Source organism: Coregonus clupeaformis, chromosome 13 (assembly GCF_020615455.1).
Source record: "Coregonus clupeaformis isolate EN_2021a chromosome 13, ASM2061545v1, whole genome shotgun sequence".
In the NCBI taxonomy this organism is placed as follows: domain Eukaryota; kingdom Metazoa; phylum Chordata; class Actinopteri; order Salmoniformes; family Salmonidae; genus Coregonus; species Coregonus clupeaformis.
Genome location: NC_059204.1, coordinates 43939383 through 43953009, shown reverse-complemented (window position 1 = coordinate 43953009; position 13627 = coordinate 43939383). Strand labels below are relative to the sequence as shown.

The window sequence follows — 13627 nt, the reverse complement described above, 5'->3', positions numbered from 1 at the left end:
AGGTTGGGAGGTCCATCACCCGGTCCCGGGTCCGTGGCAAGTGCAGTCTTCACAAGAGACTCGATCTCCCACTGTACTGCCGCCACGACGCATGAGGAAGGTAGGACTGCCTCAGGCTCGCTGGTCTCCGAAGGGTCAGCAAACTGGCGGGACAAAGCATCTGGTTTAACATTTCTTGACCCCGGTCTGTATGTAAGAATACAGTTAAACCTACTAAAAAACAGGGCCCATCTGGCTTGGCGTGAGTTGAGTCTCTTAGTGGCTTGGATGTAAGCCAAGTTTTTGTGGTCTGTCCAGACCACAAACGGCAGTTCAGCTCCATCCAGCCAGTGCCGCCATTCTTCCAGTGCTAGCTTGACCGCCAGCAGTTCCCGGTTTCCAACGTCGTAATTCCGTTCTGTGGGTGACAATTTCTTGGAGAAAAAAGCACAGGGGTGAAGCTTTTGGTCAGTGGGGGAGCGCTGGGAGAGGACTGCTCCCACACCTGAGTCAGACGCGTCCACCTCCACAATAAACTGCAGAGAGGTATTGGGGTGTATCAACACGGGGGAGGTGGAAAACAGTTCCTTCAAAATCCCTACCGCCTGCTCCGCCTCAGGGGACCACAGAAAAGGGACTTTTGGGGATGTGAGTCTAGTAAGGGGTGCCACCACTTTACTAAAACCCTTAATGAATCTACGGTAGAAGTTAGCAAAGCCCAAAAATCGTTGAAGTTGCTTACGGGTGGTGGGTGTGGGCCATTCCGTCACTGCCCGGATCTTCTCGGGTCCGCCTTCACCTGCCCGCTCTCAATGATGAAACCAAGGAACGATGTAGACTGTTTGTGGAACTCACACTTTTCTGCTTTGACGTACAGCTTATTCTCCAAGAGCCGTTGAAGGACTTGACGGACGTGTGACTCATGCTCCTCGGGTGACATGGAAAAAACAAGAATATCATCCAGGTATACAAAGACAAAACGGTTCAAAAAATCCCTAAGAACATCGTTCACCATGGCTTGGAATACAGCAGGGGCGTTTGAGAGCCCAAAGGGCATGACCAAAAACTCAAAATGCCCCAGTGGAGTGTTGAAAGCGGTTTTCCACTCATCTCCCTTTCGGATTCTGACAAGGTGATAAGCGTTCCTGAGGTCTAGCTTGGAGAAAACTGTGGCGCCATGCAGAGGTTCAAAAGCTGAGTTGATGAGTGGAAGGGGATACTTGTTTTTAACAGTTATGTTGTTTAAACCCCTGAAATCGATACAGGGGCGTAACGACTTGTCTTTCTTTTCAACGAAAAAGAAACCTGCACCCAAAGGAGACGACGAGGCGCCCATCAAGGGCTGTGACCCGAATGGGGGTAGGTAGTGGCTCCATGGGGATACGAGCTTGTGTAACGAACTGGTGGCTAATAAAGTTGTCTTCTGCACCTGAGTCTATGAGAGCTGAGAGTGGCAGGGAATGACTCTGGAAACATAAGGTTACAGGTACTTGTAATCGGGGAATGATGGGTTCAGGATCTAACTCTGGGCTCGCAAGTAGACCCACCGTTACGAGCGAGCCTTGTCTTTTGGTCGCTTAGGGCATGTAGCCAGAATGTGTGTGGCGTCTCCACAGTACAGGCACTCACCCGCCTGGAGGCGCCGTTGCCGCTCTGCTGGAGGTAGTCGAGCTCGACCCACTTGCATTGGTTCCTCCTCTGTGCTCGGGATGGGATCAGGAACAAGAAGCTGCCGGCTCCGGGGAGGCGAGACTCGAGTGGTTGAAGGCTGGGGAACTCGTCCTCCTAGATGTGGCCGACCGCCTCTCTCCCGCAACCGGTTGTCAAGCTTAATGGACAGGGAAACGAGAGAATGTAAATCATGTGGCTCGTCACGAGCAGCAAGTTCATCCTTAATGGCTTCATTCAAACCATTTAGAAATGCTCCTTGAAGTGCCACATTGTTCCAGTTGGAGTCCGCTGCAAAAGTCCAGAACTCAATAGAGTACTCAGCCACACTGTTAGAACCCTGCCTCAAATTAAAAAGTATCTTGGAGGAATTACCCACATGGTCAGGATGGTCAAAAACAGTCTTCAATTTAGCAGAAAAATCAGCAAAAGTCAATCCAGTCAAAGTTTGATTTGAGCACACAGCCTCAGCCCAAACCAGAGCTCTCCCTCTTAACAGCCCCAGAACATAATGTACCTTAGAGGAATCAGTAGAAAACGACAGTGGTCTCTGCCGAAAAATCAAGTCACACTGAAGCAAAAATCCCGGCACTTGTCCAATTCTCCATTGAACGGTTCAGGCGACGTGACAGGGGGTTCCCGATGGAACGAAGCCTGCATAATGTCAGAGGAAACAACTTGGGGTGCATCAAACTGGGGGGTCAGAGAGAGATGGAGAACTGATAACAGACAATTTAGAGACTTGTGTAGTTAACTGAGTCACCTGGTTCAGCAGTTGATGATTATCTTCCAAAAGAGTCCGAATCAATTGGTCATGCTGTCCTAGCAACGTTCCTTGAGCCTGGATAGCTTGTTGGAAGCTGTCTTCGTTTGCCCCGTGCTGTTTCTCTGTTGGGTCCATGGCCAGATCGTTCTGTTAGGCTATGGTTCAACCCAGCACTCAGAGAAACAAACACGACTAAGGGAGTGGCAAAAATTATTTTAATAAAAGTTCAATTTGTCTTAGTCCAAAAACAACTGAAGAAAAGGAACAGAGTGGGCTAGTCGGCTCCGGGAGGAAGGAGAGGCTGACAGAGGCAGGCAGGCAGGCAGGCCGGCAGGCAGGAAGGCAGGCAGGCAGGTTGGGAGGTATGTCTGAACTGAAGACAAAACAAACGACAGGTTAAGGAGAGTAAAGAGCCAGGCTGAAGACAAAGACAATTTAACTCTACTGGTGAGCCAAGTTACCGCTCTGGTAAGAACAACGATCTGGCGCCGGTGGAGAGCCATGCCCAGGAATTAGTAGTGCAGGTTGATGAGAGAATAGGATGCAGCTGCGTAGGCAGGAATCACTGGAAACAACCCGCAGCTGCACAGGAGAGGCAGATCCTGAGCACGCCCCCCGATCCACTCCAGACACACCCACATAATGGGGACAAACACACATACAGATACAACAGACAAAGAGGGGACAAAACAAGGAGGAAGGGAAACAGAAAAGGGAGAGACAAGCTGCCCACATAACAGTCCAGGTGTGAAAGGGCAGTGTGGAGCGCAATAGAGATTGCATCATCTGTCGATCTGTTGGGGCGGCATGCAAATTGGGGTGGGTCTAGGGTTTCTAGGATAATGGTGTTGATGTGAGCCATGACCAGCCTTTCAAAGCACTTCATGGCTACAGACGTGAGTGCTACAGGTCGGTAGTCATTTAGGCAGGTTACTTTAGTGTTCTTGGGCACAGGGACTATGGTGGTCTGCTTGAAACATGTTGGTATTACAGACTCAGACAGGGAGAGGTTGAAGATGTCAGTGAAGACACTTGCCAGTTGGTCAGTGCATGCTCTGAGTACACGTCCTGTTAATCCGTCTGGCCCTGGGTCTTGTGGATGTTGACCTGTTTAAAGGTCTTACCCACATCGGCTACGGAGAGTGTGATCACACAGTCGTCCGGAACAGCTGATGCTCTAATACGTGTTTCTGTGTTACTTGCCTCGAAGCGAGCATAGAAGTAATTTAGCTCATCTGGTAGGCTCGTATCACTGGGCAGCTCGCGGCTGTGCTTCCCTTTGTAGTCTGTAATAGTTTGCAAGCCCTGCCACATCCGACGAGCGTCGGAGCCGGTGTAGTATGATTCGATCTTTAGTCCTGTATTGACGCTTTGCCTGTTTGATGGTTCGTCGGAGGGCTGTTATGTGAATTATTTAACAAACTATTTCAGTGTCTCTGTGCGTCTCCCAAAATCAAGAAACGGACAGAGTCCCGGTCTGCATAGTCAGAGATGTTTATTCATTGAGAATTCTGCCATCACAATTTCAGAGTCCATCTTTTATACTCACACGTCATACAAAAATCCCTCCCCTCTCTAGGCGGGCTGTAGTTTTCCTGTCACGGTTTCGGCCGAGGCTGCTCCTCCTCCTGGTTCGGGCAGGCTTCGGCGTTCGCCGTCCCCGGAATACTAGCTGCCACCGTTGTATGTTTCGTGTGTTGATTGCTTTGGTCTGTCTGGTACACCTGTGTCTGTTTGTGTCCTAATTACGTGTCCTATAAGTTCCCTGTTTTGTGTTAGTTATATTGTGTGTTGTTGTCCGCGTGTCGTTTGAGCTGCGTGTTTTGCGCTCTATATGTTTTGTTTTACGCATGTTGCGTAGTGTTCTCGCCTCTGTATTTTCGAGGTCGTGTATTGAATTTTGTTCACTTTACAATAGTAAAGTTTGTTGGACTAACCTCTGTGTCCTGCGCCTGACTCCTCATCACATCCACATCGGTGCCAAACTGACAGAACAACACACCATCTATGGAGTCAGCAGGATCAGCGACGACAACCTGGTCGCTAGAAGAACGGCTCAGTCATCAGGACTCCATGATCCGGCAACTGGAGGCCGTTCTGGGCGAGGTGTCCAACACTCTGCACCGGTTGGCTAATGGAGAGGTGCCCACGTCCTCATACACCATCCCATCACCACCGGTCAGTCCTCCTCTCTCAGCGCCGGAACCCAGTGGTATTCGGCTCTCGCTCCCGAGGGCATATGACGGTTCTGCAGCCGGGTGTCAGGGGTTCCTCCTGCAGGTAGAACTATACCTGGCTACTATACACCCAGCGCCCTCGGGATACGAGAGCGTCTCCGCCCTCATCTCCTGTCTATCCGGAAAGGCGTTGGAGTGGGCCAACGCCGAATGGAGGAGAATAGACGCAGCTACCATCACCTACGCTGAGTTCTCCTGCCGCTTCCGGGCAGTCTTCGATCACCCACCTGAAGGGAAGGCGGCGGGGGAGCGTCTGTTCTACCTCCGACAGGAGAAGAGGAGCGCACAGGAGTTCGCACTGAAGTTCCGGACGTTAGCTGCGGATGCAGGATGGAATGAGAGGGCCCTCATCGACCAGTACCGGTGTAGCCTGCGAGAGGACGTTCGTCGTGAGCTGGCCTGCAGGGACACCAACCTATGCTTCGACCAGCTGGTGGACATCTCCATCCGGCTTGACACCCTGCTGGCCACCCGCGGACGTCCCGAGTGGGGGGTCGTCCATTCCATCCTCCAGCACCTCCGAGCCAATTCCTATGGAGCTCGGGGTGCTGGCGCTAGAGAGAGGAGGAGGGAGAACCCGAGGGGGCCACCCCCTGCACCAACTGTGGCTGTGGAGGACACACCGCGGCCAGGTGCTGGGGAGGGTCTTCTGAGAGAGGGGACAACAGGTCACGCACTGGGGAGTCATTTCAGGTGAGTAGGCGCCCCACTTACCCAGAGCTCTCTGTTGGTCACATGAGTATTCCTGTGCGTTTTCCACAGGTGGCACCTCATTCCCAGCATAAGGCGCTAGTAGATTCAGGAGCAGCTGGGAACTTTATTGATCGGGCATTTTGTGCTAGGTTAGGAATTCCCCTTCGGCCGGTAGAAGTTCCATTCCCTGTCCACGCATTAGACAGCCGGCCGTTGGGGTCGGGTCTGATCAGGGATGTCACAGCACCGCTGACGATGACGACGCAGGGGGTCATGAGGAAATCATTCAGTTCTATCTGATTGACTCTCCTGCGTACCCAGTGGTGTTGGGACTTCCCTGGTTAAGCACCCACGATCCTACCATAGCGTGGCAACAGAGGGCTCTTATGGAGTGGTCTGCCCAGTGTGTAGGGAGATGTCTAGGTGTTTCCATAGGGGCGACCTCGGTAGAGAGTCCGAACCAAGTGCCCGCACTGCGCATTCCCCCCGAGTATGAGGATTTAGCACTTGTGTTTAGCAAATCGAGGGCAGCACGGCTACCTCCTCATAGACAGGGGGACTGTGCGATAAATCTCCAGACCGGAGCAGCTCTTCCCAGGAGTCATGTGTATCCCCTGTCTCAAGAGGAAACTGCGGCTATGGAGACTTACATAGCCGAGTCCTTGGCACAGGGATACATACGGTCCTCCACTTCTCCGGTCTCCTCGAGTTTCTTCTTTGTGAAGAAGAAGGACGGGGGATTGCGCCCGTGTATTGATTACCGTAGTCTCAATCAGATCACAGTAAAATACAGTTACCCACTTCCACTGATTGCGACGATGACGGAGTCATTACGGAGCGCGGTTCTTCACAAAGTTGGATCTCAGGAGCGCGCACAATTTGGTGCACATTAGGGAGGGGGATGAATGGAAAACAGCATTTAGCACCACCTCGGGTCATTACGAGTATCTCGTCATGCCATACGGGTTAATGAATGCTCCTTCAGTCTTCCAATCCTTTGTTGACGAGATTTTCCGGGACATGCATGGGCAGGGTGTAGTGGTGTACATTGGACGACATTCTAGTGTATTCTTCTACACGAGCCGAGCATGTAGCCCAGGTGCGCCGAGTATTGAGACGACTGTTGGAGCATGACTTGTATGTCAAGGCAGAGAAATGCCTGTTCTTCCAGGAGTCCATCTCCTTTTTGGGTTATCGGTTGTCCGCGTCTGGCGTGGAGATAGAGGTAGATCGGGTATCGGCTGTGCGTAATTGGCAAACTCCAACCACCGTAAAAGAGGTGCAGCGGTTCTTGGGTTTTGCTAATTACTACCGGAGGTTTATCCGGGGCTTTGGACAGGTTGCAGCTCCCATTACGTCCCTGCTAAAGGGGGGTCCGGTGCGCTTGCGGTGGTCAGCTGAGGCGGACAGGGCATTTGTCAAGCTGAAGAACCTGTTCGCCTCGGCCCCGGTGCTGGCGCATCCGGATCCCTCTTTGCCTTTCCAAGTAGAGGTGGACGCGTCCGAGACCGGTATTGGGGCAGTCCTGTCACAACGGTCCGGCACGCCACCTAAGCTCCGCCCCTGTGCGTTCTACTCCAAGAAGCTCAGCTCGGCGGAGCGCAATTATGACGTTGGGGACAGGGAGCTGTTAGCTGTAGTCCAGGCCCTAAAGGTGTGGAGGCATTGGCTTGAGGGGGCTCAACACCCTTTCCTCATTCTGACTGATCACCGTAACCTGTGTACATCCCGGCAGCTAGGAGATTGAACCCTCGTCAGGCTAGGTGGAACATGTTCCTGACCCGGTTTGTTTTTAAGATCACATACATCCCTGGGTCCCAGAACGGTAAGGCAGACGCCCTGTCCCGGCAGTATGACACAGAGGAGAGGTCCATTGAGCCTACTTCCATACTGCCGGAGTCTTGTCTGGTGGCTCCGGTAGTATGGGAGGTCGATGCGGAGATCGAGCGGGCGCTGCGTACCGACCCTACTCCCCCCGAGTGTCCTGTGGGGCGGACGTACGTTCCGCTCGAGGTTCGTGATCGGCTTATTTCTTGGGCTCATACATCACCCTCCTCTGGACATCCTGGTATTGGTCGGACGGTGCACTGCCTTAGCGTGAAATACTGGTGGCCAACGTTAGCCAGGGATGTGAGGGTTTATGTCTCCTCCTGCTCGGTGTGTGCCCAGTGTAAGGCACCTAGACATTTGCCCAGGGGTAAGTTACATCCTCTGCCCGTTCCACAACGACCATGGTCCCACCTCTCGGTGGATTTTGTGACCGATCTACCCCCTTCCCAGGGTAATACCACCATTTTGGTCGTTGTGGATCGGTTTTCTAAGGCCTGTCGTCTCCTCCCACTGCCGGGTCTCCCTAGTGCCCTACAGACCGCCGAGGCCCTATTTACCCACGTGTTCCGGCACTATGGGGTCCCCGAGGATATTGTGTCCGACCGAGGTCCCCAGTTCACCTCCAGAGTCTGGGGGGCTTTCATGGAACGCCTGGGGGTCTCGGTTAGCCTTACCTCGGGGTACCACACAGAGAGCAATGGGCAGGTTGAACGTGTGAACCAGGATGTGGGTAGGTTTTTGAGGTCCTATTGCCGGGACCGGCCGGAGGAGTGGTCGAGGTATATCCCTGGGCAGAGATGGCCCAGAACTCTCTCCGCCACTCCTCCACCGGATTAACACCTTTCCAGTGTATTTTAGGGTATCAGCCGGTCCTGGCACCGTGGCACGAGAGCCAGACCGAGGCCCCTGCGGTGGACGAGTGGATTCGGCGTTCGGAGGAGACGTGGGACGCTGCCCATGTCCATCTGCAGCGTGCCATCCGTTAACAAAAGGCGAGCGCCGATCGCCACCGCAGTGAGGGGCCGGTGTACGCACCGGGAGATCGAGTCTGGCTCTCGACTCGAAACCTGCCCCTCCGCCTGCCCTGCCGGAAGCTGGGTCGGCGGTTTGTGGGGCCCTTCAAAGTCCTGAGAAGATTGAACGAGGTGTGTTACAGATTACAACTGCCTATTGAGTACAAAAATATTAACCCCTCATTCCATGTGTCTCTTCTCAGGCCGGTGGTAGCTGGTCCACTCCAAGAGGAGGAGATAGGAGAGACCCCTCCACCCCCTTTGGACATCGAGGGGGCACCGGCGTACAGGGTCCGGACTATATTGGACTCGAGGCGCCGGAGGAGTGGTCTCCAGTATCTCGTGGAGTGGGAGGGGTACGGTCCGGAGGAACGGTGCTGGGTGCCTAGGAGGGACATCCTCGACCCATCCCTCCTGACAGAGTTCCACCGTGGGCATCCCACGCGCCCGGGTCCGCGTCCTCCTGGCCGTCCCCGAGACCGGGTCGGCGCACGGCTGGAGCCGGCGTCAAGGGGGGTACTGTCACGGTTTCGGCCGAGGCTGCTCCTCCTCCTGGTTCGGGCAGGCTTCGGCGTTCGCCGTCCCCGGAATACTAGCTGCCACCGTTGTATGTTGATTGCTTTGGTCTGTCTGGTACACCTGTGTCTGTTTGTGTCCTAATTACGTGTCCTATAAGTTCCCTGTTTTGTGTTAGTTATATTGTGTGTTGTTGTCCGCGTGTCGTTTGAGCTGCGTGTTTTGCGCTCTATATGTTTTGTTTTACGCATGTTGCGTAGTGTTCTCGCCTCTGTATTTTCGAGGTCGTGTATTGAATTTTGTTCACTTTACAATATTAAAGTTTGTTGGACTAACCTCTGTGTCCTGCGCCTGACTCCTCATCACATCCACATCGGTGCCAAACTGACATTTCCACTTTAAAACTGCTCTCCTGACCTTTAGTTCACACACACACACACATACACACACACACACATACATACACACACACACACATGCATACACACACACACACACATGCATACACACACACATACATACACAAACACACACATGCATACACACACACATACATACACACACACATACATACACACACACACATGCATTCCTTAGTTATCGCCGTCCTCACAGTATCCTGCACCATATTTCATACTCTTTAAAAAGCCTAACAGTTTCTCTCCTCCCTAAATTCCTCAGTTATCTTGGTTTCTCAGTTGTCTGTAGACATTTCTCCTTGTCCTTTGTTGTCTGGTCTAACTCTTACTCACATTGCTAAATAGTAGCTCAATGTCATAGACTTTGCTGGTCTTACACTCACACATTCTAACACATTTCACACAGTTTCAGGGTGTAATAATTAGTCATTAATAGTTATTCTATCAAGGGCATAGCGGGATTTCTTTGGGTTAGAGTCCCACTCCTTGAAAGCGGCAGCTCTACCCTTTAGCTCAGTGCGGATGTTCGTACAGTCACTGTGGGGACGACGTCACCGATGCACTTACTGATGAAGCCAGTGACTGGGGTGTACTCCTCGATGCCATCGGAAGAATCCCGGAACATATTCCAGTCTGTGCTAGCAAAACAGTCCTGTAGCTTAGCATCTGCTTCATCTGACCACTTTTTTATTGACTGAGTCACTGGTGCTTCCTATTTTAGTTTTTGCTTGTAACTAGAAATCAGGAGGATAGAATTATGGTCAGATTTGCCAAATGGAGGGCGAGGGAGAGCTTTGTACGCATCTCTGTGTGTGGAGTAAAGGTGGTCTAGACTTCTTTTCCCTCTGGTTGCACATTTAACATGCTGGTAGAAATGAGGTAAAACGGATTTAAGTTTCCCTGTATTAAAGTCCCCAGACACTAGGAGCGCCGCCTCTGGATGAGCGTTTTCCTGTTTGCTTATGGCCGTATACAGCTCATTGAGTGCGGTCTTAGTGCCAGCATCGGTTTGTGGTGGTAAATAGACAGCTACGACGAATATAGATGAAAACCCTCTTGGTAGATAGTGTGGTCTACAGCTTATCATGAGATACTTTACCTCAGACGAGCAAATCCTCGAGACTTCCTTAGATATCGTGCACCAGCTGTTGTTTACAAATATACATAGACCGCCACCCCTTGTCTTACCAGAGGCTGCTGTTCTATCCTGCCTATACAGTGTATAACCCGCCAGCTATATGTTATTCATGTCGTCGTTCAGCCATGACCCGTTGGTAGGATATACGTGCTTGTAGTTCGTCCACTTTATTACCAGTTACATCTTAAACATTCAACATCCCATCATCATCCTACTATTTCAACATTATAACATTTCACTATCAATCTCCTAAGGCCTTATCCTCCAAGCCTGATAGACATAGTCCAAATGTACTGTCCCTTAAAACAAACAAACATCTCATCCTTAACCATTTTACTATATTACTTCAGTCACCCTTTAACATTCCCCAATGTTTCCAACCTTTCACATTTAACATATTTAACATTTAATTATTATTTTAATAAATTCCAGTCATTTCTTCTTCGTTTTCTTATTTTCTATGGACAATGTCAATTTTTCTCTCAATGTTCATTCTCCTTTGTGCTCCATGTGTGAGTGTATAGTGAAACTTCTTCATGCGTGTGTGGGTGTCTGAGTGTGTGAGTGGGGCATTCCTGTCAGAATTTCCTGTCCATGCTTTCTGCCACTAAAATGTCACAGAAAACTAGGCCCTAGCCTGCCATTCTGACACTAGTCAGTTGCACAACTGAATGCATTCAACCGAAATGTGTCTTCCGCATTTAACCCAACCCCTCTGAGTCAGAGAGGTGTGTTGATGACTTTGCAATTGATATAGGCCTAAATAGCATCATTGATGTTATATGAGTGATAAAGGATGGTCACATTTAATTTGCTCTGTTAAACCTACCCTTTGGAATTACTTCGATACAAACAGTGAATGTATTTAGTTTTTAAGTGGATACCTTTCAACAATCATTCTCAAGAAAGCACATTTGTAATAGTGACAAACATCATAGCTAAACTGGGCTTGGTTAAAAGCCTGGATGAGAGATCAAAAGTTTGCTGTAGATATAGATAAATTCTCCCAGCTTATAGTTTTTCTTTCTAATAGTGGATTTAACGTTAAATATATCATGTTGTTACAAACGTACAAATTCAACATATTTTATACATGATGACATAATCCTGTATTTTAAATACAGTGGGGAAAAAAAGTATTTAGTCAGCCACCAATTGTGCAGGTTCTCCCACTTAAAAAGATGAGAGAGGCCTGTAATTTTCATCATAGGTACACGTCAACTATGACAGACAAATTGAGAAAAAATAATCCAGAAAATCACATTGTATGATTTTTTATGAATTTATTTGCAAATTATGGTGGAAAATAAGTATTTGGTCACCTACAAACAAGCAAGATTTCTGGCTCTCACAGACCTGTAACTTTACCTGTATTAATGGCACCTGTTTGAACTTGTTATCAGTATAAAAGACACCTGTCCACAACCTCAAACAGTCACACTCCAAACTCCACAATGGCCAAGACCAAAGAGCTGTCAAAGGACACCAGAAACAAAATTGTAGACCTGCACCAGGCTGGGAAGACTGAATCTGCAATAGGTAAGCAGCTTGGTTTGAAGAAATCAACTGTGGGAGCAATTATTAGGAAATGGAAGACATACAAGACCACTGATAATCTCCCTCGATCTGGGGCTCCACGCAAGATCTCACCCCGTGGGGTCAAAATGATCACAAGAACGGTGAGCAAAATCCCAGAACCACACGGGGGGGACCTAGTGAATGACCTGCAGAGAGCTGGGACCAAAGTAACAAAGCCTACCATCAGTAACACACTACGCCGCCAGGGACTCAAATCCTGCAGTGCCAGACGTGTCCCCCTGCTTAAGCCACTACATGTCCAGGCCCATCTGAAGTTTGCTAGAGTGCATTTGGATGATCCAGAAGAGGATTGGGAGAATGTCATATGGTCAGATGAAACCAAAATAGAACTTTTTGGTAAAAACTCAACTCGTCGTGTTTGGAGGACAAAGAATGCTGAGTTGCATCCAAAGAACACCATACCTACTGTGAAGCATGGGGGTGGAAACATCATGCTTTGGGGCTGTTTTTCTGCAAAGGGACCAGGACGACTGATCCGTGTAAAGGAAAGAATGAATGGGGCCATGTATCGTGAGATTTTGAGTGAAAACCTCCTTCCATCAGCAAGGGCATTGAAGATGAAACGTGGCTGGGTCTTTCAGCATGACAATGATCCCAAACACACCGCCCGGGCAACGAAAGAGTGGCTTCGTAAGAAGCATTTCAAGGTCCTGGAGTGGCCTAGCCAGTCTCCAGATCTCAACCCCATAGAAAATCTTTGGAGGGAGTTGAAAGTCCGTGTTGCCCAGCGACAGCCCCAAAACATCACTGCTCTAGAGGAGATCTGCATGGAGGAATGGGCCAAAATACCAGCAACAGTGTGTGAAAACCTTGTGAAGACTTACAGAAAACGTTTGACCTGTGTCATTGCCAACAAAGGGTATATAACAAAGTATTGAGAAACTTTTGTTATTGACCAAATACTTATTTTCCACCATAATCTGCAAATAAATTCATTAAAAATCCTACAATGTGATTTTCTGGATTTTTATGTCTTTCATAGTTGACGTGTACCTATGATGAAAATTACAGGCCTCTCTCATCTTTTTAAGTGGGAGAACTTGCACAATTGGTGGCTGACTAAATACTTTTTTCCCCCACTGTATCAGCCTCAAAACAAAAGTTTATGACTTTTTAAAAATCCAATGTATATTTAACGTAGATTCCACATCACAATACGTTGACAAATTACGTTGAAACAACGTTTATTCAACCAGTTTGTGCCGAGTGGGATGTAGCTGCTACACGGTTTCCTCTAGCCCTTGTTTGACTTTCCATCCATCTATGCTCATCCCCCAAACAGTAATACACCTAAATTATTTTTCCCTCTTTTTATCATCAAAGGCCGAAAGGTTGTGTAAGCTACATTGAATTATGAACTTTGGTGGTGAAAACCCCCCCTGATTGATCAAGATTTATACCTTATCAACTTAATAATCAACTAATCTCCCTTTCTCCCTCTCCCACTCCAGGCATCACCACAGTTCTGACCATGTCCACCATCATCACAGGCGTGTCAGCCTCCATGCCTCAGGTGTCTTATGTAAAAGCTGTGGACATCTACCTGTGGGCCAGCTTTCTGTTCGTCTTCCTGTCCGTCATTGAGTATGCCGCTGTCAACTACTTCACCACTGTGGAGGAGATGAAGAAGCTCAAGGGGGGAAAGGTCACTGAAACTTAGAGTTCATGGGTGAAATAAGTCACAGTTGGGTTCTTGTGAATGGGTTTATTATGAAATATGGAATATACCCATGCTACCACAATGTCAGAGCCACAATATTGGCACCAGA

At 49.4% G+C, this 13627-nt stretch overlaps 1 protein-coding gene across 2 annotated transcripts in view; it reads left to right on the top strand.

Annotated features, from left to right (window-relative positions):
- Nucleotides 1–13627, top strand: part of LOC121579546 (gamma-aminobutyric acid receptor subunit rho-3-like) — a 30067-nt gene that overhangs the window by 14463 nt on the left and 1977 nt on the right. For both annotated transcript variants that reach the window (XM_041894233.1, XM_041894232.1), the window contains one exon: nt 13310–13503. In XM_041894233.1, coding sequence (XP_041750167.1) covers nt 13310–13503 — 194 coding nt within the window. The remainder of the gene's footprint in view (nt 1–13309; nt 13504–13627) is intronic.